The sequence below is a fragment of the Mycteria americana genome, chromosome 9 (assembly GCF_035582795.1).
Source record: "Mycteria americana isolate JAX WOST 10 ecotype Jacksonville Zoo and Gardens chromosome 9, USCA_MyAme_1.0, whole genome shotgun sequence".
Taxonomy (NCBI): Eukaryota; Metazoa; Chordata; class Aves; order Ciconiiformes; family Ciconiidae; genus Mycteria; species Mycteria americana.
Genome location: NC_134373.1, coordinates 33,393,630 through 33,421,525, shown reverse-complemented (window position 1 = coordinate 33,421,525; position 27,896 = coordinate 33,393,630). Strand labels below are relative to the sequence as shown.

Below are 27,896 nucleotides of genomic sequence, written 5' to 3'. Positions count from 1 at the left end.
GTAATTGGAGGAAAAATAGGAGGAAAAATTATTTCCTCTTGCGGCCAGAACGTGCCATGGCTTTGCTTGGTGAATTAACTGCTGAATTTGGCCCTGTTTTATGGGTCTCTGGGACAACGCTCAGCAAGATCCCAGCCGAGGGCTTTCACGTCCTGGCTTGTAACAACCTGTATACAGCACAGCTTGAATCCCTCACTCTTCTTATTCCTCTCTTTTTTGGGGGGAGAACGCTTGCAGCCATGAGTTTGAAATTATTTTAAAGGCTTACTATTGCTTTAAGTGCGGTAGTAGCGGAGAGCGGCCTAGCGTGGGCACTGCTGCCCGCACTAAAGATGGCGGCGGCGCTGACCCGGAAGGGGCGGCCGGGCCGGGCCGCGGGGTGAGGGAGCGGGAGGGCGGGTTTCCCCAGCCCGCCGCGGCCGTGTGGGTGAGCCCAGCCGAGCCCAGCCCAGCCCAGCCCAGCCGAGCGGGACGCGGGGGTGCCGGCAGCCGCCGCCATCGCAGCCCGCATGGGGCGGGCGCGGCCGGGCCCCGGCGCGGCCTGAGCGGGGCCGGCGGGCCGCTGGGGCGGGCTCCCTCCCTCCCCGGCGGGCGGCCCGCCCTGGGCCGGGGGCGACCCTGAGGGGGTGGGGAGCCGCGGCGCCATGCAGTGCGCGGACCCCGCGGCGGCCATGAAGGGGCCGGAGGGCGAGGGCAAGCCGGAGCAGCCGCCGCCGGCGGGACAGAGCGGCGGCAAGGGCGGCGGCGGCCGCGGCGCCAAGGGCTGGCAGTACAGGTGGGCGCGGCGGGCCGGGCCGGGGGCGGCGGGGCGAGGTGAGGGGCTGCGGGCGCGGGAGCCGCCGGGGCTGCGGAGCCCGGCGTGGGGCGCTGGAAGCGCCGCTGCCCCCTCACGGGGCTGCCCGCGCCCTGTCCGCCCTCGGCGTGGGTAGTCGGCGCGGCCGCCCCGGCTTTAAACGCCCTCGGCAGGCAGACCCGCCGCGGGGTGCCGGGGGGACGGCCACCTCCTCCGGCCCCGGGCTAAGCCCTGCCGCTCGCTCGCCTTTTAGTGGCCTTTCGGCGGGGCGGGCGGCACACGGGCCGGTTGTCAGCCGGCTCCAGGTTTGGTGTGCCTGTGTGTTAGCACAAAGCCCCGCGTCCCGGCTGCAGATGCTGCCAGGGGTTGTGCCTTTGCTCCTTCCTTTTAGAGCCTTTTTTTCCCTCGCAGAATGTGGAGACCGGTTTGAAGTTCCTGAAGGTGCTCCGGTCGCTTTCCAGCCTTTCCAAAAAGCTAAACTTTGTGCCGAGTTTTAGATCGGTGTGTCTTCTTTAAGAACTTAATGGCAGTCTTTTTTTTTTTTTTTTAATTGATGCTTTCTATTTGTTGCTGATGGCAAAACTCTAAGTACGCATGGAGTTTCTGTCTTATCTGACTTATTTTAAGAATGGCTGCGCTTAGCATAAATTGGGGTGACTACTCAGGTACAGCAAATACAGCAGAAGGGAGCGGAGAAAGCAGGAGAAGCTGAGCACACAGCATTAGTCTGAAATGGATTCAAACTAAAATGCTTCCTTTGAATGACCTGCCTGTGCGTTCAAGGGATTTGGGGGATTTCATGTACTTTTTTCTGCCATGCTTTCTGGTCGAAAGAGTTTCCACTCACACACTGATAGCGGGCTCTCTAAGGCATTGCTTGAGAGATTTCTGAATCTCTGCTTTTAGGTCTCATCCTTGACTGGAGTTCTGCCATGTTGCTGTTGAAAATACTGCTGTTATGCGAAGTTTGCACACTTCTCCTTCAAATGGAGACTCTCCAAAGCTGTCATCTGCCAGCCCAGATGGACTGGCTTTCTGTTTCCTGCGTGCGGAGACAGCAAAACTGGAGTGTGGTACATCTGTGTGCGCTGTGCGGGATGGAGGGCCATCAGATGGCTTAGGCGAATGAGCGCCCAGGCTGCGCAGGCACCGAGTGCCTGGTGATTTTAATAGGGAGCGAACAGCTCGGTCATCGCTGAGAATCTGGGTCATGAGTAATTTACCTTTCTGGTGACTAGGACCAGAAAGAAAAGTGGTGATTTCAGGGCCAGTGTTTCAGGCTGTTAAATAGGAAAGCTTCTTGTCTGATTCAGTTATTGGTTGTTTTATCCGTTGTTTCTAGTCACTTCTAAACTTTTTTTAAAACTTTGGATTCAAGGATAACTATGAATTTTCTTATGAAAATTGCTATTACTGTGACTGAGCACTTACTGTCCATGTGTTTCACACGTGAAACACAGGAGTTAGTTTATGCAATCAAAATAGAAATATTTTATATTTTTATGTGGAATCAGAGGCAGTGGAAGGGATGAGATACCTGATTTGCCTGAACCCCTTTTTGCTATAGTATGTTTGAGATGGTGGTCACAGGTCAGTGCTATGCAGTGAAATTCCAGTTTTTAAAATTATCTATCCAAGTGTTTTGTTTCTTTTTTCAGTGCTGTGGCTTGTAGGGCAAAAGTTGAACTTACTCTCTGAGTGATAGCCAGTTTGGTGGCTTGACAGCTGTAAGTGGGAACTGTCCACGTTATTCCTTGCAGCTATCAATATCTGGTTTAATTTGCTCTAATACTCTAGTGCAAATTATTCTTTCTTTCTTTTTTTTTCTTTCTAGATCATTTGGACAAGTTTAATGTACTAATTGTATTATTGTGGACACCTGAGGTACCTCACTGTTAATCTCTGCTCTGTTGGGAATCAATTATTTACTCCTACATTTGTCTCTATATCTAATTAACCACAAAATATCACCTTTCCCCCCTGCCTCCCCAGGAAATTCTCCTGGACAGGATGCTGTAGCTTAGGATGGATTACTTTTATTCTAAAATGTATTTGACAAAATAAAGACTCCCTAATAATAAATCAGTGTCTAAAATATGGGGTTTAGAAACAGATTTTCTGGGAGCTTCTGGTGGAAGTTTGATCTTTTATAGCACAGAGTGTGAGCAATGCGTTGGTCACACAGCTTGGCAGAGGTAGGGTCCTGAAGTACTCGCTCAGCATAGACTGCATCTGGTGCAGAGGTATAGCTCTGTATTTGGTGAAGCATCTTGTCAAAACAGCTGTAGCATCATTGTCAGACAAATGGGACAACAGGTACTTGATACTTTAATGCTCCAAATGGGGAAGGGAATTATGACTATGGGGAAAAAAAAATATATCTCCAGCACTTCTGGAATGTGAAATAATGAAAACTGAATCTCTCAAAGAGGTGGAAAGTCACACATCCTTGGGGTAAAGTGCATGTCTAGAGCATAAAAAATGAAGTGGAAAGTCTGACTTTATATTTTTGTAGGGGAATAATAGGGAGATTTTTAAATAGCTCTGATAGACCAAACATTTATCCTAGTGGAGAAGAAGAGACAACCAGAGGCTGCCAGACACTTCAGATGATGTGGAGGTACAGCTGAATCTCTTTGCAGACTTTCTGCTTGTAGCCTGCACATGGTGAGTTTAGGCAGCCCATACAGCAGTGCCTCCTATGAAATTTGTAATGGCTCGGTTTCTTCAAGTGGCAGGAAGATACTTTTTTTGGACTTAATAGAAGTTAAGACTTCTTGAGAAACTGCTCTTCTACACATCTGACAGGAAATGGTCTTGTTTACTTATGAATGTATATGATCAGGGTTAGAGTGTGTCTGAGAGCAACCAACCCTCAGCTGCATTTTCCTGACTGGGGTCAGGAATAGCGTGAATGTTAACTTGAAATAAAGTAGATAAAGAGAACCTGAGAGGCTGTACTGCATGCTAAACTCTTTATCCCTATTTTCAGTTAGAGAAACAGTTACCATGAGATGAGACTTCTGAATAACTTCAAATTATTAAAAGATTATCAAGTAATTTAAGATTATAATGTTTTCTAAACAGCTGCTTTATTTTCAGCAGTAACCAAGCTAGGAAGTAAGTGTAGCGTTGCCCATATAAATAATTATTTGCATTCAGCAATTCTGCTTTTACTCTTGACCATTTTCATTTGGTTTTTGCCTTGCTCTAGGTTAAATGAATGGAGTAGTTTCAAAGCAGTGAGAGAAAGGAGACAGCTTTGGCAGGTACTTCCGTGACATGTGAATTGTAGTCATTCAAATAACATAAAAATTTCACAACCAGAAAGCAGAATCTCTGTCTATAAACTAAATAGAGAGCTGGTCAGAATATGTGCCAGAGAAGTATAACAAGTCATTTCAGCCTGGCTTGAGGGGCTTTCAGATAATTTGGAAAGAAACGACTTGCAATAACTGGTTCTCATTTATCTACAAAATTAAAAGTTCAAAGCATTGTGGTTGACTAGAGAAACAAGATTGTCTTTCCCAGTAGGAGACATGCTAATGTGCTGTCCTTTTACATTTTTCTTAGTGGTTCTGCTCTCAAATAAATAAATTCAGCTGCTATTAAAAGGATTCCCAGCATTTCTTCCCTTACTGGTAGAAATATGTGTAAAATGTTCATGACTTTCCCAAATGATTGCTGATTTTTAAGCTTACAAGTTATATTTCAAAACCTATTTGCTTTTCAGTTCTGCACATATTTTTGTAGATAGCTGCCTTTGTTCCTTATTTCTGAAATGGTTTAATCCATAGTCTGCTCGCTATGGATTTAGCCATATATATTTATAAAGTGCTACAGCTTATGTGTCTCTTGCTCTTTTTTTTTTTTTAAGGAAGCATGTTAAATTTAGTTAGCTGTACCTGAAAGTTTACTTAAGTGCTGCAGGGTTATTCACAGTTGTGAGTTAGTGTAGAAAGGCATTTGAATGAAAGTAGCTTCTAAGGAAAGGAGTCAACTTGCTAGACTAGTATTACTTTTTTTTAATTTTTTTTTTTTTTTTTTTTTGCTAGGGGTGACAATGACAGGTAAGAGGGTTCCTCATGCTGGGTGGCTTCTGCTTGTCATGAGGTTATCAACTTAAGGCAGATTCTTTTGCAGAATTACTCCATGTGGCTTTGGGCTGCAGTAAGAGAGGCTGGGAGTAAGCAAACAGAAATGCCAACAGCAGAGAGAGGGGTTTGGCAAAAAGAGTAACATTGTAACTTTTTTGGTATCAAATGCAAAAGGATAACAAATTACAAAGCAAGTGAAATGGTCACCAGTCGTCTTTTAAGGGGTTTGTGTATTTTGCAGTTGACAGTGTGCAAGCACTCTTCATAAATACTAAAAAAAGGGAGTAAACAATTACTGACCTTAATTCAGTCTTCTGTGTTTCAGCAGGTCAGCGTGTGATAATGTAACAGAAGAACTGATAGCTGAAACACATGAATATATTTTAATTCTGCATTTCGAGATGATCTTGAACTCTTCTTCATAAAGTGATCCCATAGGAAATGTGTTTTAAAGGAAATCCTTATTTCTGAGTTTGATCCCAGATAACCTGGAGTGTGACTGACAATCCTTTGCACTTCAAACATGTGGAAGCAAAATGCATAAGACTGAGCTAGACTGTGGAAGTGTTTATGATTTCTATTCATGCTATCTTGTAAAAAGGATCTAATTAGTAGTAATAAAGGGAAGTGTCTTGAAACTGATACAGTCATCTTGAGTGGATGTTGATAAGCATCCTTTTTATTGAGGGGGGTGTTGATGTCAGTCTTAGCTGCAAGAAAACGTGTAGAGTTTTTCTAGTTTCTATGCATTTCTAGTCACATTCCAAGAATGTTTGATCTTGGGAGGATGGATTTCATCTGTTTGGCCTTTAAAGCTGAAACCAGCTTGGTAGAAACAGATACAGGAGGTAACGGCAGCACAAGTGTTTAACAACACTTCACGTTGCAGACCTCTCCCTTGCTAGTCCTCTGTTCTTGTCTCTGAACTTAACATTTCTTATAGTATTAATGTAAGCATCGAATTCTTGCTTAGGCTGCAATAGGGTGTGTTAGCTGACCTAATTAACTCTGGACTCCTGAGAGCAGGCCAGAATTTAAGTTAAAGTCCCTATCACTTGATAAGTAGAAGAAAAGAAACCTCCCAAACCTTCATGTAAACGTTAGTGTCATCCTAGGACAGTTTTCTCTAATGCTGGTACTCCTAGTACTTACTTTTTATTACCCACCTCCTTTGTTCTGGGTTGTCTTTCTGCACTGCTTAAAATTCTTTGGGATCCTGTGTGGAATTTTTGTATATTCACTGTAATTGACAACTGTAAACCCCTTCCTTTTTGTGCACAACCGCAGAGGGAGAGAGAAGCTGTAATTTTGTGGTCTTACCTGGGAGGTCTGGTAAGGGCTCCTCCTGCTTCGACTTTCCCCTGCTCTTACGGCCCACACCGCTTCCTTGGTTTCCTGCTGTCGTCAGAGCCTGCCGGCATTGTGACATGGAGGCACCGGCCACCAATGGGGATAGGGTTTCTGCTGCTCCTGCTGTTACGCTTCTGCTGGCAGCTTTCATGTTGGCTGGCGGCTCTGATGTCAAGCTTGTGTCAGAGTGCGCCCTGATCTTCCTTGCTTCTATTTCTGGTGATCTGTGGAAATACCTCACCGCTGCATGGCCTTCAGAAAGCCCTAGCTGCTCGCTTTCTGACTTGTTGCTGGCCTTTTGAGCTGTGATAAACTGGGTGCTGAAAAGAAGAGTTTCTCAAGTGGTTGCTGTGAAATTCAGAATTTATTTTTGCAATTTTGTGTGTTGTATTCCTTTTTATTACTAAAAATCAGATTAGGATGGCTGTCACATTTGTTTGATATGCTGGAGGGAAATGGCTGAAATATGTGGTGCCTGAATTTCTTTATCCTCATTTGAGTCTTTGCTTACAGAGTATACCATATTCATAACACTAATTTAGAAATGCTGCACTTCACATAATTTGCTCATTAGAATAGACAAGAAGCCCGTATTTAAAATGGTCAGCTGGTTATATCCACCTCAGGATCCATTCTGTGTTATTAAGATGTTAAGGTCATCTTTTATCAAGCTGATTTTACCAGTTGCTGAAGCCCCAAGCACTTCTCAAAAGGCGGGTGAGCCATTCATGTTCACACATGTATTTATGACCTGGAAGAGTGGGGTTGAAGCAGATGGAAGCTCAGATGCGTTGTAAATTAAGAGAAGTAAATCTCTCTCTGAGGGGTAATAAGTGGATAGAGTTGGGAAACAGGCTTGGGTAATTTAAACAGGGAGCTTCATGATGGCTGATGCTCTAGTAGGGAACCTGAACCCAATTCCTGAACCAGGTCAGCAATGTCTGGATTCCCTTCTCCAGCCCTGTGGCTCCTCAGTGAGCGGCTATCAAGAGCACTGTCCCTCTCTTGCTTCTCGGAGCATCCCCATGTTGAACGGGCAGGCTGTAAAACTCCCTGGGGCAGGGGTGACAAATGTGGGAGTTGGTTCTGGCATTGCAGGATACTTGTGTTAATACTGGGATATTCATTTAGAGTTCAGATTAAGCTAAACTGAAGAAGTACAAACTTTTGAATAACTTCTAAATATCAAATAATTTGTGCTTTCCATGGAATAGATTTCTGCAGGAGTTAATGGCCCTTATAAATGTCTATCCTTCACTAAGTGTCAAAGGGTATTTTTCAACTTCACCTTTTCTAATGTAATTATGTAGTGGCAAGTTTAATTAAAGTTGCCTACAACATTAAAATCCCACTTGGCCACACACATTCTCTCCCCAGGGAGAAGATGAAAAACAAACTGCATGTGGCTGACCTACTCACATTGCTTAATGCAGAAGCAGAAAGTGCCAGCTGCTGCTGTTAGGTTATCCTAGGTGGGTTCTTGTGCTGTACTCGTCATACCATGAAAATTAAGGCATGTGTGTAAGGACCCCTGTTTACTTAAGGACGTTGCCTTGATGTGCACTCTGATCACCTGCCAGGGCTGATGAATTCTTCTTGTAGGGGATCACTGCCTGCTGGTAATGCTGCCGGACAACTTTGTTTTTAGGGTGCTTGCAAAGCTTGTACCATTTCAGATTTTCTGTGCTGTGTGTCTGATGCTGAAATGGGAGGGAAGGGCAGGCTGAAGTGGGGTGGGAGAAATGCTGTTTCTTCATGTGCATTAAGCTGGCAATCTTATATTTGACAACTTGCTTTGGAGCAGGAATGTCAGCGTCAGGGGGAAGGCTTTTTGCTACGAGTATGCATTTTTTCTTTTTCCTTCCACGTGTGAATTCCTGAGTTTTTGATGAGGCTGGAAATCTTTAAAATCTTCATTAATGTTTAGGCATTTGACAGATCAGTTTCCTGAAGAAGCCCAGTTTGCATTGGGAAGTTGGTTTCATTCGTTGCAGTGCTGATGTAACAGAAAGCATGAGATCTGCTGGGCAGAACTGCAGGATGCTATATTAAGGAGCTGGTTTCTGACCCTGGCTCTGACTTCCTCTGTGGTAATAGTCATATTGTTTAAACTGTTTTTCCCCTGTAATCACTAACTGTGTGTTCCTCTTTTTCTCGGAGGCCTAGTTTGGAACAGTTGGCTCTGATTTTGCAAAACTTTTGCAGGGTCACAGCTGCAGCTGAAATTAGCAGAAGCTGTGATTTGAATGTATGAATAAAATAAAATAAAAATTGGGCCACAACTATCTCAAAGTTAGAGGCTGAAAATTCATTGCGCCTCAGTTCCCCGTATGTAAAATGAGATGATACTGTCCTCGTCCTTTTATTGTTTGGTACATGACTCCTTCATAAATGTCAATGACAAGCACAAGAGAAAAAAAACATAAGGAAACTCTTTATTAGCGCATGAGTGCCAAATGAATAATACCTGATGCTCATTGCATGATGAAAAGGAGCAGTTTTGAATTATTCCTTGTCTGGGAATCACTGTCCACTTAAAGCACTGAACAAGAAAGTAGTCCTGCTCTTTTTATGTATTGTCATAATCGTAGGTGGTTAACACATGTGCTTTCTTAGAGTTTAAACCCTCCAAGTACCTTATGCATCAATTTTAATGTAGGAATATTTTTCTTTCTTTTCTCTATATCCAAGAATTCTAGAATAATTTGCGTTGGGAGGGACCTCTGGGAAATCTCTAGTCCAGCCTCCTGCTCAAAGCAGGGCCAGCTTCAAAGTTAGAAGAGGTCGTTCAGGGCCGCTGGTTGAGTTTTGGGTGTCTCCAAGGCTGGAGTTGCCACAGCCTCTCTGGGCTCCTGGCCCAGAGCTTAATCCCCTCATTGTGAAGAATTTTTCCTTGTGTCAAACAAGGAATTTTTTTTTTGCTACAATTTGAGACCATTGCCGCTTGCCCTTCTGCTGTGCGCCTCTGAAAAGAGTCTGTCTCCATCTTCTCCATATGTAGGGGACACAGTGGTGAGATCTTCATTAAGCCTTCCCTGCTTCTGAAGGAGGCTGAACAGACTCAGGCCCCTCAGCCTCTTCTTGTCTGGCACGACGTACCTAGCTTGCACTGATCCATGGGTTAGTCCACCCCAGGCGCAAAGCTTTGCATTGATTTTGTCAAAGTTCAGGTGGTCTTGTTCAGCCTGTTCCTCTGGACAGTCAGGATCCCCTGGAAAGGCAGCCCACCCTACTGCATCCTGACTGCTCCCCTAGGTCTGATCTTGCCTGAGAAGTAGCAGAGAGTGTGTACTGGTCCATTGGCCAGCTTGGAGGCATTTAGTGGTATTGACTCCTGAAGTGCACCACTTGTAACTGTTTGCTAGTTAGACTTCAAACTATTGGCCGTTGCTTCTTGAGTCTGGTGGTTCACGCAGTTTTTTGCCTGTATTGTACTCCAGGCTTATGGTCTTTCTGAATATTTAGATAACATAGTCAATTAAGCGTGTTCTTGCTTGCTTGGAAGGTGGAAATAATTGTTATCCTCTGTATTTAATCTGAAATGTCTCAAAAATGGTTCAAAAATAATTAAAAAGGCAAGAGGCTTATCTGGAGTAGCTGATCAGTGTATTCGCCTTCCATTTAATAGCCCGTGTTCTATTCCTGCAAAGTCCAGGATGGCAATGTGTAATTGTCAATATAATATTTTAAAAGTCATAATCGCAAATACATTTTAAGACTGGAAGGGCATATCTTTATATTTCTGATAGGATAAGAGCTACTAGACTAGAAGCAGACCAAAATGCCTTGGGATGGAATGTGTAGTGAGCTAAACCATGTTGGACTGTGCTTAGAGTAACTAAGTGATGCAGAGGTTTGCTCCACCATTTTCTATGAATAGTGCTTACCAGGGTCCACTGCTTTCTGAGGTGGTGTAGGTAGCAGATAGTCCAAAATTGCAAAGATGCTCATCCCTCAGCGTGCTTGCCTGGCTTATATTATGCCAGTACCGTTCGCTGAGCAGAGTAGCTTTAACTGGACTGCTTGAGCTTTCTGAAACTAGACTTCAGGGGAAAGTTTTGGATTTTGGTAACAATAATATGTGAAACTGTGCATTATGGTGTGCTAGTGTAAACTGGTAACGTAAATGGTAGCAAAGCTGCAGACAACAGTTGTTTTCCAGAGGTATCAAGTGGAGAGTTCAGACCTTTTGAGGTGCCTGGTTTTTGTATGCTCCAGCTCTAAAATGTTGTTGGCTGAATCTACAGTTATTTTTCCAGGGATAGCTTGAGTAGTAGTTATCATTGCAGAAAAATCTTCAGGGTTGGCTGCGGACTCTTGGGTCCAGCTTCAGTTGTGTTACGCTGACGCAAATCCACAAATAAATTGTACGTGAGTGGAGTTCTTGCTGACTTGAGGCGTTCAAGTATGTGCAAGAGAAATTGCTTAGCTGCAGCTTGCTGTGGTTTTCTTACAGGCAGATGTATTTTGAGAGCTAAAGAGCTCTCTAAATGATAAAGTAGTTAAATAATCAGCTTTACAGTGGTCCAGTGAGAGCAGCGTTTTACAACTTATTAATTAAATATTACCTCTTTCCTTTTTTCTGTTGCTACCTTGCAAAAGTGTTACAATACAGTTTCATTTGTGTATAATTGACCTGTGGCATTAATGCACAAAAAGGAGAACTGAATGCAAGTTTAATTAGGATGATTTTAAAAAAACCTGCAAGCTTGATTTATCATTCCCCTTGAGAACTAGTATTGATTTAGGTGCAAACTTTAGGTGCAAACACAACTGCTGTGTTGATAGCAGGGGGCTGGGGAGGCTAGGCGGTGGGAGAGCCCTTCACCCCTGGGGTAGGAAGCCTGGGCTGCGTCATGCCGGGCTCATGGACAGCTGACAGCTCATTTCGGCTCTGCCGCACCCTTCCTTCATGGCAAGCCTGCACTTCTCTTCCAATGCATGTCTGTGCTCTCAAGGGTTTACAGGAGTACATATTAAGACAAGTTTTTATATCTAATGAGGGTGTGTGTGTTGCTAGCGTGCTTGCGGCCAAGTGGTATTCTGAAGCATCCCCAGGGTCTACTGCCAGTGTTCTTGTTGTGTTGTTGGACCTTTTTTCCTTGCACTTGGTCTTGGTTTCTAAACTTATAATTGACTAGTCAAACACATGAACTGAAGAGCAGGAGCTTTGCTGCCACTTTGCAGTTGACTGTAGGGCGCTGCTGGGGAATTGCACAGCAAGGTTAGCTTTTTCTTTCTTCCAAAAGCCATTTGGAAAAGCAGAACTAATTTATTGATGTAGATACTCTGTAAGCAACATGGAGGCTTCTGCCTTACCTTGTGGATGTACTGGGGAACCCACACGTGCACCAACAAGCTGTGGGACTGGAGTGTGCTTAACGTGGTGGTGGTTTCTTGGAAGCAAGTGATCTTTGTAAGTTGCAGAAGATACGCCTGAAGTTTGTTGCTTACAGAGGTGTGGTTTTTTGTTTTGTTTTTTTTTCCTCCCCTGCCCTTCCCCTCCATGTAACAAAAAGAGGAATTGGTGCATCCTAGATAAGCACTTTGCAGTGGTCAGTGAGGAAAAAGCAAGCTATTACAGATGGCAAGCCCATGGGCAGGTAGAGATGAACAAGTTCAGTGAAAATGGTTACTGCTTTTTTCAAACTACATAATCAAAACCACTCATTGGTTTTCACTATTACGATCCTGATTTCTTTCTTTCCTTTTCTTTATGCTTTGCTAGCTTTTAATCTGAAGACAGTCTCTTTCACCAGGTTTTTGCATCTTGCTGTGAGCTCAGTAGAACGGAGCCTCTTCCCTTGGCCGGGGCCTGAAGGCACTGTCATAATGGTGGTGGTGGCAGCTATGGAGGCTGGATCCCCCTTCAGGAGCCCTCCCCGGCACCTGCATGGGCTTCAGGCTCCTCATTGTCCTTCCTGCTGGAAGCAAATCCATGCATACTCAGCTACTGCTTGAAGCCAGGCCTTACACAAGTCCGTGGGGAAGCCTTTGGCTGCCGCGTTTGCCCTTCAAACAGCTGTTGGGTCTTCAGAGACCTGGCTGCTCAAAGTATCCCACGCAGTGCTGTCTGGATCCTAGCAACATTAAAATCATCAGTTGCTCAATCAAGGGCAATCTTGGAAGTTTTCTGTAATCGCCTTCCAGATAGGTGTAATCTTGTGCCACTGCTAGGGGTGATTTGTTTGTGTGGGGCTTTCGGGGAGAGCTGCACCATGAGAGGTATGAAAAAAGGGTGGGGAGGCCTTCTGCGTCAGTGTTTCTTCTTGGAGAAAATGTTGGCCCAGCGCTTGTCAGGTGTGAACCTGGGTGTCTTGGCTGAAGCTCCTGAAAGACGTCATTCTGGGACTGCTGTTCCTCAGCATCTGTGTTCAAGACTCGGGTGCTGCACGTAAACAGGATACAGGGGGAATTTGGCCTGATTATCACTATCTTATTCCTCCCCCAGGACAGGAGACCAGCCTGCAAGGCACTGACAGCTGCTGCAACTTAAGAGGCATACTAGAAAAGGACAAATAAAACTAGAAAAGGATAAATAACTAACAATAATCTTTTGTGAATGTTTTATTCCTATTGTATTTTACTAGCACTTAGATATGTAGAAATCTGGCTTGTGGTAAACATCTTTGAAATTGGGGAGGGATAGTTTTCTGGAAAGAATATGATCTAATTTGTAATTTTTCATAGACTTCAGTCAGTTGCTTACAGGGACAGTTTCAATCCATCTCACAATATTTGTAAACTAAAAAAGTGTGATAAATGGGCAGCTGAGTTCAGTGGTATTCAGCCTTTTGAAAAAAACCCCATATTTTGGGGGGTCGTAAATGTGCTGGGCTGGAGTTCAGATCTTGTACCACGAGTTCCTGCATAATTTTTTTCCTGGATTGTGATTTGCACAGTATCCTCACTTAAAGTAGTCCAGCAAAAGTTAAAATTAAATTTTTTTTGTTTTTTACATCTTTAAGGCTGTGACAAGTCTGTTGCAACACTTAAACTTTTTTTTTGTCATTCTTCGACAGAAGGACACGTGAATTTCTACAGAAATATGGACTTTAGGGGTTGTTGACTCATGGTTGCTGAGCTGTTGCTGTTCCTTTGACAATCTGAGACTGCCGTGAGCATTGTGAATGGCAACAGCAGCATCTTGGCTATGAAAAGATACACGTACCCATAGGTACGTGTACATGCACGTAGGCAGCAGCGTGGATGCAAAGGTATTCTTAAAGTTGGGAAGGATCCCGGTGCAGCCAGGCCTCTGTCAATGTTGAGATAAGTTGCTCGGTGTTTTGTGTCAAATTCACTTCTGAAATCTGTTTTCTAGAAGTCAAAAACGCCAATGTGGGGAATTGTGGAGGCTCCTGAAGTACACAGGGGACTTTGAAACAGGTTTTACTGTTGTTTCATTAGAAACAATGCTGGTAAGGGCTTTAAGGAGGGTCTTATTCGTATTTTATGAACTGTGGTTATCTGTGAGCAGAGCCAGTGCCTAAACCTCAACCTCTTGTTCTCCAAGTCTACCATCTTAAAAGCTTTCTGTAGCGCTCTGAAGAGCTTTTCTGTTAATTCCATACTAGTGAAATATTACTGGGGTTTTGTGTGTGGGGGGGTTTGTTTTTTTTTTTTCTTACAATGTTAACTGCCTTATAACACTGCTTTAGCAACAACAAATATTTTAGTTTAACTCTTGCTGTGGAGGCACTAATCTTAAAATCATTGAAGAAATGCTCTAGTTATAATTCCATGGCCGCCTTGATCATAAATAATACTGAGAATGTTTTTCTGTATTCATAGGAAAGTACTAGTGCTTACCCAGAAGAAGATTAGGAGGTTAACTGTAGTTCTGTAACAGGTTTGTGTACAGTTATAGGATCTACCTTTTGTGAATTGCAATTCGCAGGCTGGATTTCAAATCTCTTTTTTTAGTGTATAAAATCATTACTTATTTAAAAATAAGCCTTAGTTCAAATGTTGAAAATTCCCTGGCCCACGCAGTATGGGAATTTGTACTGGGAGAGTATGATTAGTGCCTGTAAGGTCTGTGCTTTTACTATTTTATTTGATTATTTGTTTGCCTCTAGGCCCTTATACTGTCAAGGGAAATGTTTTAAATATCAGCCAAGTTTTTCGTACCCTTCAGGCAGGCTAATCTGTTACTTGCATGGGTGCTAAAAGTTTGCCCAGCCTTTGGCAGGGTGAAAACTTAATATAGTCTTTTGGGTTTGTGCAGTTCTATTGCAGGTGCATGAACACAATTAAGAAGGAAAATAATTTAATCAATATTGTCCAAGAGGCAGCTCGTTTAGCAGGGACCTCTGTTCATGCTCCATCTCCTTGGACTTCGGCTCTTCTAACATTCTCCAGTCTCCCAAAAAGCAAGCCACAGCTCAGTGTCTCATCCCTGGCAGTCGGCATGTTGTATTCCTCCCCTGCTGCAGAGGTTGGTCCGTAAGGAATTCCCCCCGCAGCTGACTGTCATGTGTCTTGGGATCTGCACCAGCCACTGCCACTGTTTGTTGGACTCCTCTATACTGAGGTTTGGCCATCGGTGCTTAGTATGTTTCTATGATCTTGTGCCAGGCGGATGAGGTCTTTTTGCTTGTGAATGGGAGATACCTGCTAAATGTACTTCTGAGCTTTACCTTGTACATTGAGTTATAGCTCTCTTGTGTGAGATACGGGGTTTGGGGACCCCCTGGGTGCAAAGTTAGGGATTCTGAAACACAGCTGGTCAGTGTGTTTAACATCATGCACTTGTGCTCACATTCATTTGCTGCAACATGCTCCTTCCAGATTGGCAGTGTCCACAATGCTGGAGGTGGCTGGCTTGCTTACCCTCAGTTGCTTTCTCAGAATTCTCTGGGGGGCTGTTTTCAAAGTTTTTCAGTTAAACCATCAACTTTTGGGACTGCTGAGGCTAGAGATAAGAATTTTTGAAGAGGAGGCATTTGGAGAAGTTTGGGTCTAGTCAAAGTGAAAATCCAAGTGGAGAGGAACATGCAGATGAAGGCAAAATGTAGTAAAGTGCTCATTTGATGTGGAAGTACATCGCCAAAAGGGCTGCATTCCCTTCTACGGTGACTTTTTCCTTTTTTTAAAGACTGACAAAATCGGCGATCTCATCTGTCAACACTCAAAAAAAAGTTGTCAAATGGTTTTAATCAAAGGCAGTTTAATTTAGCCTTGTCAGATGAATAGACTTCCAAGGCTGTACATATAGTCCTGCTATATTCATTGCAGTCTGAATTTACTTTTTTGATTTTTCTTGGGTTCTGATGAACATACCTGTGACTTAGGCATGTTAGTTAATGAGAGAGTACAGCAGCTCTAGCCCAAATGTGCAGGGGTCTGTACGATGTCTAACTGAAAAGCAAGGGTGAAGCTTGCATTCACTAAAACCGAAAAGCAATTAGCTGTGACTAGGGACAATTTTCAGACGATTAAAAACCAAGCTCATACATTTTAATTACTATGCAATCTCATAATTTTCAGCTAAATTAAGACAGCAAGCAAGTCTAAACTGTACTTCCCTTGTATGCCAATAATAACAAATGAGAGGCGTCTGCAGAGGATGAGTTTGGTTATGTCTCCTTTAGCATTTTTGTACATTTAAAATATACGATAGCCTGAATACCCTCTGCTCTCCTTGGTTTTATTTTTATCTGTAGTACCACTTAATGAGCTATTAGAAATTAAATTCCTATATAGTCCTGCTGGCTGCTCTCCATTGCAGGATATTATTGCAATACTGATTGCTGCAGTAATAGCTAGAACACATATTTTTGTTTTTAAATGTAACATTAAAAATCAGCAACTTGTTTTTTCTTAAAAAATGTACATTCTTATATCTCTTCTTTGAATAGTATTACTGAATGGCAGTGATACAGCATTGATTCATATGGCAGTGATTTACTCTGAGGTTATCTTCATTAGTGGCATCCTAAATAGCTTCCTTTAGGATGAAACTTATTTATATTTATTGAGTTGTCAGGTATCTAACTAATTTGATGATACTGACACTGTTTATAAATGAAGTGTAGACAGCAGCTTCAGCTATTATTTGAAATTTACCCCCATACTTGGTCTGACTCTTTGCAACCAAAATCCACTAATGAAGGTGGTCCCTTGGCTCTAGTAGTCCTATTTTTCCTCCCCTTTCCACTTTTGCTGATATGGGGATACTTCGATCTCTTAACGACCAAGACAGACTGCTGCTCCAATGGATTCTGAATAATTTTCATTTAATCTTCAACATACTACGAGCTACAGAAATTTTAATTTAAAATCTAAATAAGATGGCTTAAATATAAGCTTCTTTTAAAAAGCAAGTAGTCGGTATCTGATATGTGGGTCACTGTTTCAATTCTTCATTGGAATAATAGGAATTTTTCTCATGTTGGACCTGAATTGTCTATCAAGAGTGTGTTCTTCAATGTAAGATTGTGCCCTACTGTAAGAGGCGAGGGCATTGAGGTGTCGTTTCTAGAATTATGGGAATGTACAGTATAAAGTAGGTCTTTAAACTGTGGTTTTAAGATGATTAGTTTGTAGCCATAGGACTTGTAAGCCTTATTTAGGACAATTGATTTTCAGAAGTGGCAATGTATTTTGCCTGTAGTGATATTAAGCCTCTGTATTGCTCTCAATGGGTTTTCATTTTTGGTGGATGTTGCAAGTTGAGGCTTCAAAAGAGAAACTACCTGATTTTCCTGCCAGGCCAGAGGAGGAGATGTTTCGGCTCTTGTTTTACATTTCAGAATGTCTTGATGTGACCTGCACCCGCATGTTGTGTTCTGTAGAACATCTCTTCAAGAGCATGATTGTTCATGTAGTTGGGAAGGTTCTGGACATTAAAGATAAATAAAATCATGTTGGTGTAGGAGTACCTAGGGACTGTTTTTAGTTAGTCACCATGATCAAGTTTCTGTTAATAAGCTAGTGAAAGTTAATTTTGTTCAGGAGTCCAAAAATACAAAGCTTGCTTAGAAGAGGGGGAGCAAGAAACAGAAGAAGCATGGATACTAAGTCTTTAATTACCTGAAACTAGTACAGATGTGTCCAGAAGCGCCTGCTGAATAAAACTCAAGTATTGGTGAAACCAATTATGTCTTGAAATTATTTGGAATTTAGTAAGTCTGGTTAAACTGTGTTATGAAATTACTTTAGAAATGAGGCTGGAAAATCTGTTAAGTGTTGGTAGTTTTATTGAAATGGTAGTGCCATTCTAAAAATGAAGATGAAAATTCATTTTCTGAGAATAGATAATGACAATCAAAAGTTGGGAAGATCTAAAATTTGTTTGGTATTGTCTGATTGCTTTTCTCTCTTGTTTTTTCCTTTTTTTTTTTTTTTTAAATAGTGATCACATGGAAAATATTTATGGCTACTTAATGAAATATACCAATCTCGTCACTGGTTGGCAATATCGGTAAGTCTTTTATGGTGCTTTTTAGTGATGTTGGACTTCGGAGCATCTACATGAACATGTTTCAGATTTTTTTAATATTAGTTGGATTTTCCTTTTTCTATGAGACAAACTTTATGGAAGAGTCTTATGCTTTTCTCAATATAGATTAAGCTAAAGTGTAGATGAATAATATTTGTATTAAGGCATGAATAAGAAAAAATGCATAGGAAGTATGAAGCAGTTAACCCATTTGGTGGCTTATAACTATGCTTGTATGTGTAAAAAGCATGTATAGCATTAATATTTTTTCTCCTTTTCCATTAAAAATATTGTGGTGTTTTTTTCTGCTGAGTCTTCAGCTTTATGCCAAATCATGCCATCGTTTTTTAAAAAAATAATTACAATTTCTTTAGTGAAAGACTCAAGCAAGCTTTTCCCTTCAGTTCCCCAGGATGTCTGTCACCCCTGGAATAACTTGCTTTTCTTTGACAGGTGAAACTCTCTGGTCAGGCATTCTGCTTGATGCTGTTCCTAGAGCAGCACAGTGCAACCAAATTAATATTGGAGAGACAAGTCCTTAGCATACCACACTGGCCAAATTCCTGTGCTACCACTGGCATGCAGTGACTTGTGTCAATACACTTATCATTAAACTCAGTCGAATGGTTGAAGCATAATGTCCACTTCAATTTTTTTTTTAAATCTGGAATTGCTTCAGTTTCACAGTTTTGTATCTCAACTGTTTAGTATCTGGGGCTCTTTTACCCTTAATTTATGTAGTTTAAGGATGTATTAAGCCTCAGAGATTCAGGATATTCTTTTGATTCCCAAAATCTTGCAATAGTACTCTTCTGTGGGCATGCTGTTCTGTTGTGCAACCCCTGGTCTCTAAGAGAAAATTGATAAGAACTTAATTTTTGTCCAGTCTTGTTGGGGACATAATTCATATGTTTGGGATTGTACTGACTCAAGTCTTCAAGTCCCAACTCCATCTGTGCCAACTTGTAATGAAGTCTTGACTTCTTCCAGTACCCCCAGCACCTGCTCCACCCTGCCTCCCCCCCCCCCCCCCCCCAAAAAAAAGGAAAATAACGAGCTGGTTTTATTTAGTGTATTTGCTTTGTTATCATTGCAGATTTTTTGTTTTAAACAATGATGCTGGCCTGCTGGAGTACTTTGTGAATGAGCAGTCGAGACATCTAAAGCCCAGGGGTACCCTGCAGCTAGCTGGAGCTGTAATTTCACCCAGTGATGAAGACTCTCACACCTTTACAGTCAATGCTGCCAGCGGGGAGCAGTATAAACTAAGAGGTAGGACATAGATTCTAGGGCAGGGGACTAGAATCTAGAGGACTAGAACACTAGAGGACACTCCTGGTCCTCACCTGTGGCTGCTCTGCTGGGCTTGGCTGTGTGGTCAAGCAAGAGAACTTGTTTGGCAGGCTGCTTCAATGAGAGTTATATGTGAAACTTTCATCCCACTCTTCAGTTGGGAACCGTCCTTCTTTATGGATGGTTCCATACTTTTTGGGTTTGATGACTTTCAGAAGACCATGAACTAAAGATGTGTAGAATGGGGTTTAACCTTCATGTATAGTGTCCTTAAACTGCACTGATTCAGAGTTTTCTAAATCATTGTAGGTAACAGTACTGTGGTGATGCTTGCACAGAGCTACATTATTCCTAATGTTCAATATGTTAGCCACCTTGTGATGGTTATAGAAGCCCATTCTCTGATTTTCCAGGCTATGGAAGTCTGGGCTAGTATCTTATAGTATTTCTTCCCTTGAAGACTTGCTGTCATTATCTAATTCAGGGTGCCTTACTCTACTTCCAGGAAAATGTATCATGTTGTTAGATTAAAATGTGTGTGAGGGGAGTTATTGTTTGTTGAAGTTATTTCTGTGTTACAAAATCTAAAAAAAAGTACATACCATTTATGTTGAACTTTATTTAATGTTATAGCTAATTACTAGTCAGCTGAAGAAGTTTTAGATAAAATATACTTTGTACTGCTAAAGTCTTCTGTCTATTTTAAAGAATTAAGCAGCCTTTTGCCGATACTTCAAAATGTCTTCATATACATAATAATTTTGGTTTGCTTTTATTAGCTACCGATGCTAAAGAACGGCAACACTGGGTTAGCAGGCTACAGATATGCACACAGCATCACACGGAAGCTATTGGAAAGGTATCGTATGACTGATATTTTCGTGGGCAAAAATAATTTAGGCTGGTAGTAGAAATAGTTCCAAATACAACTATCCTGTTATCTAAGACAAATACTACAAAAGGGCCGGTGGTTGGGCTTGACACTTACGTCAAGAAACATTTTTCTGAGTGATAGCTGAATTGTAATAGAAATACGCTTTAGGAGTGACACAAAGTGAAGTCAGTTTGTCTCTGAAGAGCTGCGTGGTCCTCCATGGTACCAGTGAGCTGGTGTTTGAACAGGAGGCAGAGCTGAAAGATCAGAGTATTAGCCCAGTATTTTCCAGTGGTTTTGCATTTTTTTTTTTTTAATGGATAAGGAAACAGATCTTTAGTGTTATTGCAGCCCTTCCATTTTGGGAGCTTTCCTCTTATTTTAACCTTTTTTTAAAACCACTAAACAGCCCACAAACACATTTAAGGTGAATTCCCATGTTTGAGAAGCAAGTCTTCAACACTGTATCTGAGGGTTGTTGCTTCCATTTGCTACCCATGTGGTGGTTGCAAATATAGTGTATTTTATAGAACCTCCTGATTACCATAACACCTATTCTGATACCTGAATAAACCCTTGCTTTATGGATAAGGTCAACATCTTGTAGCTGGCTTTGATGTAAGAGATAATTTCAATGAATAGTTATAAACGAAATCCCATTCTCTTAAATGTGAGCTCTATCCTTGCAGGATCTGTTAGGAGTCAGTTTCTAGTACTGTTGCAGATCAAGAACTAATTTTCAAGTCAGAGAAGTGATACATATTGATCAATCTCATTTCACAGTTTGTTCATAATTAGACTATAAAACAGGGCAACTGTCAGCAGAGACTGCAAAATATTTATTTAGCAGTTGCTACTAATACATTATTAAAGCTTTGTCATCTGTCCTTGCTCTATTAAAAATCAAGGATTAAACTCTTCTGCTCTAGCTTTCAAATTAGAATATTTGCTGGTTATTAGGAATTAATTGTAAATAATTGTAAATGTTTCTCAATATGCTTATTTATTCACTAGAACAACCCTCCTCTGAAATCTCGCAGCTTCTCTCTTGCATCCCAAGGAAGTGCCAACTCTCCTGGTGTGCAAAGAAGACCCAGTCAAAATGCAGTTTCCTTTTTCAATGTTGGACATCACAGACTGCCAACTGGAAAAAGAGTTCCTATTATGCAGCCAGATCACCTCGTAGATGTTAGAGAGGTTTGTATGCCTTAAATTATCTTACAATCTTTTGAAAGAGCTGTCCTATTATTTGTAGGATTGTGGAGAAACCTGCTATTCTTAGTTGGATATATTGTCAGTACCATGTCCTAAGCTATTATTGCATAGCTATGTGAGGTTAAGTAACTTGCCTTGGCTAATTGTGGAAGTATGTGGTGTATATTCTATGATTTTTGTACTCCACAATAATATCCTGAATGCTCAAGGTAGAGTTTTGCATGTTCTCATCCTTGCAAGTCCTAGCGCTACAAGTGACAAGGGAATATCCTTAAGGAAGTGTAACATCCCAGACTATGATACTATTATATCATACACTCTTTTCTTCCTGTGTCAAGCTATAGAAGAATTGACTAAGCTGTACTTGTATCTCCTATGACTAAGGAGAAATTGGTCATGATGGATGTTTAAAAATACTAATACCACCTTCTGGTATGCTAATTCATGTGGACAAATTGTCTATGGATGGATGTGAGTGGAAAGAGAGCAAAATAAAATGAGCAATTCAGAAGTATGCTTTTTTCACTACACGTTCAGGTGTAGTGTTATTTTGGAAAAAAAACAGAAATAATTATCTTTCCATCTTGACTGTCAGAATGTACTGACTACTGGTTGATTTAATTTGTGAATATTTACAGGGTACATCATGCAAATCTAAAGCTAATACTAAAACAAAATTTGTTGCTGAATTACAAACCTGTGTTAGTAGTAGTATTGATATGAATGAATATTTTAATGTTAATGTAATAAGCATAGTGTGATACATGTCTTGGAAAAATAAGTTTCTAATGGAGGGCTTTTTAATTTAGCAAATAAGGATCTAGGAAGCCTGAATAGTTAGAAATTGAACTTAAACAAACTGGGACAGAAGAGTGCTCTGTATTGTGAGTGTCATTAACCTTAAAATATGTGGCTGAGCATTGTGGGAAGCTGTAAATGGGTATTGAAAATGCCTTCTCTGGTATGGTATGCTGCCACTGTCATTGTTCCTTGATTTAAATCAAGTGCTGTGGCACAATTATTCAGTAAGCTAGACAAGGTGACTGGCTCTGTAGACCTTAGAATCTGTGAATCTCTCTGTCCACATCAGACTGTTCTTGCAGATGTCTTGCAGAAGGGTAACTGCTGCCATCCTGTTTATATCCTCTAATAACAGTAAAGTCTCCTGTAGTGCTAATGCAAAGACATGAGAAGTCCTGTCAGCCAAGGAAAACTTCAGCTGGCATCCTGTGGCTTCTGTTTTTTATGAGCTGGTTTATCTGCTTTATCCTCTGAAAGAGAAGTTTTTCTTCCAAATAAATTTTAAAACTGAAGCTATACAGGTAGTTGCCTTTCAGTCTGATTCATCAAGTTACCTCTTAGTTGTGATAAACTTCTTACTAGTGTGGTACAACAATTACAACATATGGTAAACTTAAATAGTATTTGCACTTTCCTACCTATTGCATGAAAACAGCAACAATACAGAATATAGCATTAATATTTACAGAATTCATGCTTATAGCTCTCTTAGCAGTTTTTCTTTCTTTTATCTGTTGTTGTATTTTGGTGTTTGAGAAGCTATCATGTTTACGTGAGGTAATGTTTCAGAAATGGCTTTTTCACTTTTTGACTTTTCAAATGGCAATATGGTGTTCAAAATTTGCAGGAGGAGAGTGCGTGAGCCGGATCACTGAAGCAGTGGCTTGCATCCTCTAATTGGGATTCTCACTGGGTGGGAAATAAAATGGAATAGCTTTTCTTAGCATTGCAAAGAGCACAGAAAACTATTCATGTTCTCTTTTGATTGTTGAGTTTGGTGACACAGCATGATTATTTATTAACTTAAAAATTTTGACCTGTTCAGATGAAGAATCCTCAGTAATGGTAGCTTTTCTGAATGTCAGTTAGTTTGCTTACCTTTTGGAAGCTAAAATGCTTATTAAATACAATGCCTACTTTTTTTTTTTTATATAGTTAAAATACTTAAAGGGCAGGTGCATGCCTGTTACACTTGAGCATAATACAGCTTGAATACTTGTAAATTCAGTTTGAGAAGCTGTGGGAAGAACAGCTTCTCTTTCGAAGGATCTGCTGCATGGTGATCTTTTTTATTTTCCTGTGAATTGCGCTGTAGCTGGTTCTTCTGTCAGTCCCTTTCCCTTCTACTTCCCCTTGTTCTTGGCTGAATACATGACATGCTGCTGACTTGGATACCTTGCAAAAACAGGAGATCTAAGAGGATCTTTATGCTGACTTGCAGTAAATGAAGGTGCGTGTGTGTTTGCAAAGTGAGAACTATAGCCTGTGTACTTCTGATAGGTTTTTGAGTTTTTATCACAGTGCTTTTTCCTCCCCGGCACCATTTCTTTTTCTTTACAAATCTGATTATACAGGCAGGAAAAACTTAGGACTGTTCAAAGTATGCTCTCTGAAAGGGGAGATGTGCCTATTTGAACTTCAATGCTCAGTATAGCATGGCTTGTCCTGTTATTTGGCCTGATCCTGGAACGAGGTGCTTGGGTGCTACCACATAGTAAATTACTAAGAGTGAAGATCACCAGAAGTGTTGTAGTGATTTGTCAACTAATTATCTGTCTCTTTTTTTTTTTTTTTTTTTATTCTTTAATCCAGCAGAGTTTTTCAAAGTATTGGAAAAAAAACTTGCACACAAAGACTTGTATCACTTTCATGACTGAAAGAAAATAAGACACATGTTCTGACAGGAACTGATGTGTTTGCATGGGCAAGGCTATATAACTAAGTGTTTTACTAGCTTTCTGCCCTGTCACTCTTGGGACATGCTAAGGCTGACTGTGCACCGTTAACTCCACCTCCAAAGAGCCAATGCTCTGTAAATTCACACCATAGCATGCTATGTAGCCAAGCCCTAAAATGTTCCAAATACCACATACTATGAATGTGGATAAATACATATTGCCTCAGTATTTATTGCATAAAACCTTAAAAGCAGTTCCTGGAAGGGTTTTCAGGCAAAGGTACTTAAATAATCAGTAAGATACTGCTAGGATTGGTGAATTGAAAAACTAAGCTGTGCCATAGCAGTTAAACGCATGAATGCATCTTGGATTCTTTAAAGAAATTCTTCTTCCGCTCTGCGAAATCAATCTGTTCTTACATTTAACTTAAGTGCCAGAACACGTAATGATCGCAGAGTAGCGCTATCCAGTTACATTAATGCCTTTTGTTGTACCTCCCCAGAAAAGGGACGAGCATGTATAGAAGTTTGCCTTCATCCCCGTGATTCAAAATCAGACAATATTTTGCTTCTGTGACTACAAGGAGGAAAGTATGTGGGTCTTTGGAAGACCACAGTGTGCTGCTTGATGGCTGGTGTGCTTTGCTGCTATTCCTCTTGGGGGCAAATGTGCTGTTGCAGGTTCTGTGATGTAGGGGTGCTCTGTGTCAGAAGGGAGGAGGAAAGGAGCTTGGGGGAGAAGGGGGACAATGATACCAGGAAAGCTGTAATTTGAAAACATAATGAAGGGGAAAATCTTGCAGCTGTTTCTTCCCCCTCCACAAAGTAAACAGTGAGATAGTGATCCTAAGTGTGGTGGCAGTGCAGACAATAAATGAGAATCCTATATGGTTTGAGCCAAACTGAGTGATACAGGTCGTTTCCTTTAAAGTGCTGGATCTCTTCTTGTACGGAGTGAAAAGATCTTGATACCCATGGATAGTACCTCATAGATCCTCTTCCAGGCTGCGCAGAGCACAGAGCTTAATTACTCCTCACACAGAGTGTGTGCGGTGTTTTTCCCCCGTCTCTATCAACCAAGCATGGAAGTGTTTGATATTTACTGCAGCAAGTATCATGTTCAAATTCCTCTCTGCTTTTTTTTGAAGTCACTTTGATATTCTTTTGCTTGTTAATAAGGTGCCATGTATTGCGGTGGGAATTTCATCATGCATTCAGTGACTCTTTAATAGCTGCATCGAGAAGAAAAAAAAGTACAGTTAACTGTACATAATCGATTACCTTTTAGTTTTATTATCATCATAAAATCATTTGGGATCCTCTGTGTGCACAGCTAAACACGTACCACCCAACACACTTCCATTACCTGATAAATGACTGTTTTGTTTGACAGATGATGTCTCAGGCTGAGGGCCAGCAGAGAGACTTGATCAGGAGCATAGAATGCCTTCCTGTCTCCGGTCACCTTACATCCTTGGATCAAGACCTATTAATGCTGAAAGCAACTTCCATGGCAACCATGAACTGCTTAAATGACTGTTTCCATATTCTCCAGTTACAACATGCTTCTCAACAAAAGGGATCCTTACCAGCAGGTGGGTATAGATGCTCACAAAGAGAAGACCCCTGTAACAAATAGGAATCCTTTCCTTCTTGCAAAAGTACTTGTTGCAGTAAATCCAGTTTCACATGGGTAGAGAAAACTGCTGGCTGCCTGGTCTCTTGTGAGTTTTTCTAGAGTCTGACTTGCTGGTGTTGGGTAGAACTCCTGTGCATTTTTTTTTTTTAAATTGTTTTCTCTATTCTGTCAAGAGGTCTTTGGCAGCAGCTGTATAAATGTAACATTTAAGTGTTGGGAGCATCTCACAACAGAATAAAGTACATAAAGCACCACAACAAGAAGGCTGCCTTTGGGATGTAACTGGCTGCTCAGGAACAGTTATAGTGGAAGGGGACTTTTATGGGACTGCAGATTCTAGGATACATGGTGTCCAGTACAGCTCTGTCAAATGTCATGCTTTTCTTTTTTTACACGCTAAATACCTACTATAGGCACTTACATGTGTGTAGCTTTCATTTCTGGTTAAGCATCAAAATAAAAAGCTTTACATTTGCACAGGTGGTTGTTATAAGAATACTGATAGATAAACAGTATTAATTTTGAGTTAACATCCTAGTCTAAAGCATGGGCTAAGATAAGTGTTGCCATTCCATTCTGAGGCCAGAACAAACTTGTAACCAAATGCAAATTGGTTAAAGTTAAAAAAAAAAACCCAAAACCTACCCCCCCCCAAATCACCAAAACCCCCCTCTTTTCATAACCAACCCCCCCAACAAACAAAAAAAACCCCCAAAGCCCCACTGCTTATGGGTGTGGAATAACATGCATTCACAGACAGCAGACAAATAAGTTGCTGTGTCTGCACAATTGATTGCTTCCATGCAAGCAGGTGCTTACCAGAATCATTCCACCTGATTTGTGTGCAGCGTATGGAACTGGATGTGTGCTTTCTTGTTTGTAAATTCTTTTGCATCTTATTGTGATTTTTTTTTCATGTATTTACTTTGTGGCTTTTTGTGAGCAAAAAGCTTTTGAGGATTCTCAAATGCTTCTCTTGTACAACAGATAGAGTAGCTATGGTAAGCATGTAACAAAGTACATGCATAAATTGTCTCTTACCTTATCTTTCCCACATTCCTATCATATTTGTGGTACTTGCTTTGCCAGTGCATGTTATTTTGGAGCTGTAATTAGTTTAGTTTCTAAGATGAAAAAAAGGTGTTGTATAAAAGTATTAAAACTATACAAAAATAGTTTGTGATTTTTAAATCACCACAGGCATTAAAAGAGAATATGTGAATAGGATGAATTAACTTTTTTTTCTGTGTTTCTGTTCAAAATTTCATTTTAAAAATGAAGAACCAGATGGAACCTCTCCAAGTCTTTGTCTGAACTCCAAAGTTACTCAAACTGAAAGAACTCTTCCTATTCTGTGTGAATTTTTTTAACTGTTGATGCATAACTGTGGGAGGTGCACGTCAGAAGTCTTTTTGTTTTGGCATTTTCGCATGTGTGCTACTAAGGTGGGGTTTTTTTGACCCATTACTGTATCTGGGGAAATAAGTAGGGCCCAATGAGCACCGCTGCAATAACTTATGAACAAGATAGAGGAGTGTTTTTGATGAGTGTTTTTGTTGTTTTTTAAATTTTTTAACTATGCAGGGAAAAGTTCAGTTCATCTGACTGCTATTCAGTTGGTATCTGCCTGTTAATGGCCAAATCTAAAAACATTGCTTGAAGATGTCCAAATCTTGAAGATTTCTGGTGATATTATAGAAAGAAAGATGGAGAGGGGAGGAGCAGCAGATTGGGTCATGCATTACTGGAGCCAGTGTTAAAAACAGACCATTAAAAGAATGTGTGCGCCTTTCTGCAGCCTTCCACTGTCCCACTGGCATGCCCTTTCTAGAGACACCATAATACATTTGTTCCTTTCAAGAATTGTGAAAAAAAATTTTTTTTTTAAGTTTATTTAGCTTAGATTTTCCCCCCACACTCAGGAGGGATACCTATCCTTCTGGTTTAAATGGTGGAGTCTTTTTGGTAGGCTTCAGAAGTTGATATAGAAAGGAAAAGGGTTGTGGCTTAATTCAAATGCTGCAGGAGACACTTCTGTATTTATGTGTAGGAAAATACAAAATGATTCAGGGAAAAAGTCTTGAACACAGACTGTTCTATCTAATAAAATATATACAAGCACTATTTAATCTTCCTAGGATCATAAAGGCAGGTCAGCATACTTCAGCTAGATATGAGTGAGGTGCAGCAAGAAGTGATGATGAAGGAGGAGTCTTGTCTAACAGAACATAAATTTAAACACGAAGTGGAAAAAAGTATTTTCAGGTCTGGTAAAGTAGTACTTGACTGCTAAGAATGTGTTGGGCAAGTGCTTGTCAGGCTTAAAAAAACAAGGATTAGAAATTATGTAAGAGTGCCAGTTTGCTATAAATTGTTCAAAGAAAAAAAAACCCAGAAGAGTGAAAATACTGCCCCAGCTGCATCAAGGTATACTATAAATCACATACTTAAAGATGAACAGGAAAGTTGCAGCTATTGACTTGAATTTAGG

General features: G+C 41.0%; 1 protein-coding gene across 1 annotated transcript in view; it reads left to right on the top strand.

The window, feature by feature from the left end:
* Positions 1–384: 384 nt before the first annotated feature.
* The window catches only part of OSBPL11 (oxysterol binding protein like 11), a 43,688-nt gene continuing 16,176 nt past the window's right edge, over positions 385–27,896 (top strand). Inside the window, exons 1-6 of the mRNA XM_075511289.1 lie at positions 385–775; positions 17,600–17,668; positions 18,783–18,958; positions 19,759–19,838; positions 20,868–21,050; positions 25,160–25,361. Of these exons, the coding sequence (XP_075367404.1) occupies positions 645–775; positions 17,600–17,668; positions 18,783–18,958; positions 19,759–19,838; positions 20,868–21,050; positions 25,160–25,361 (841 nt within the window). The 5' untranslated portion in view covers positions 385–644. The remainder of the gene's footprint in view (positions 776–17,599; positions 17,669–18,782; positions 18,959–19,758; positions 19,839–20,867; positions 21,051–25,159; positions 25,362–27,896) is intronic.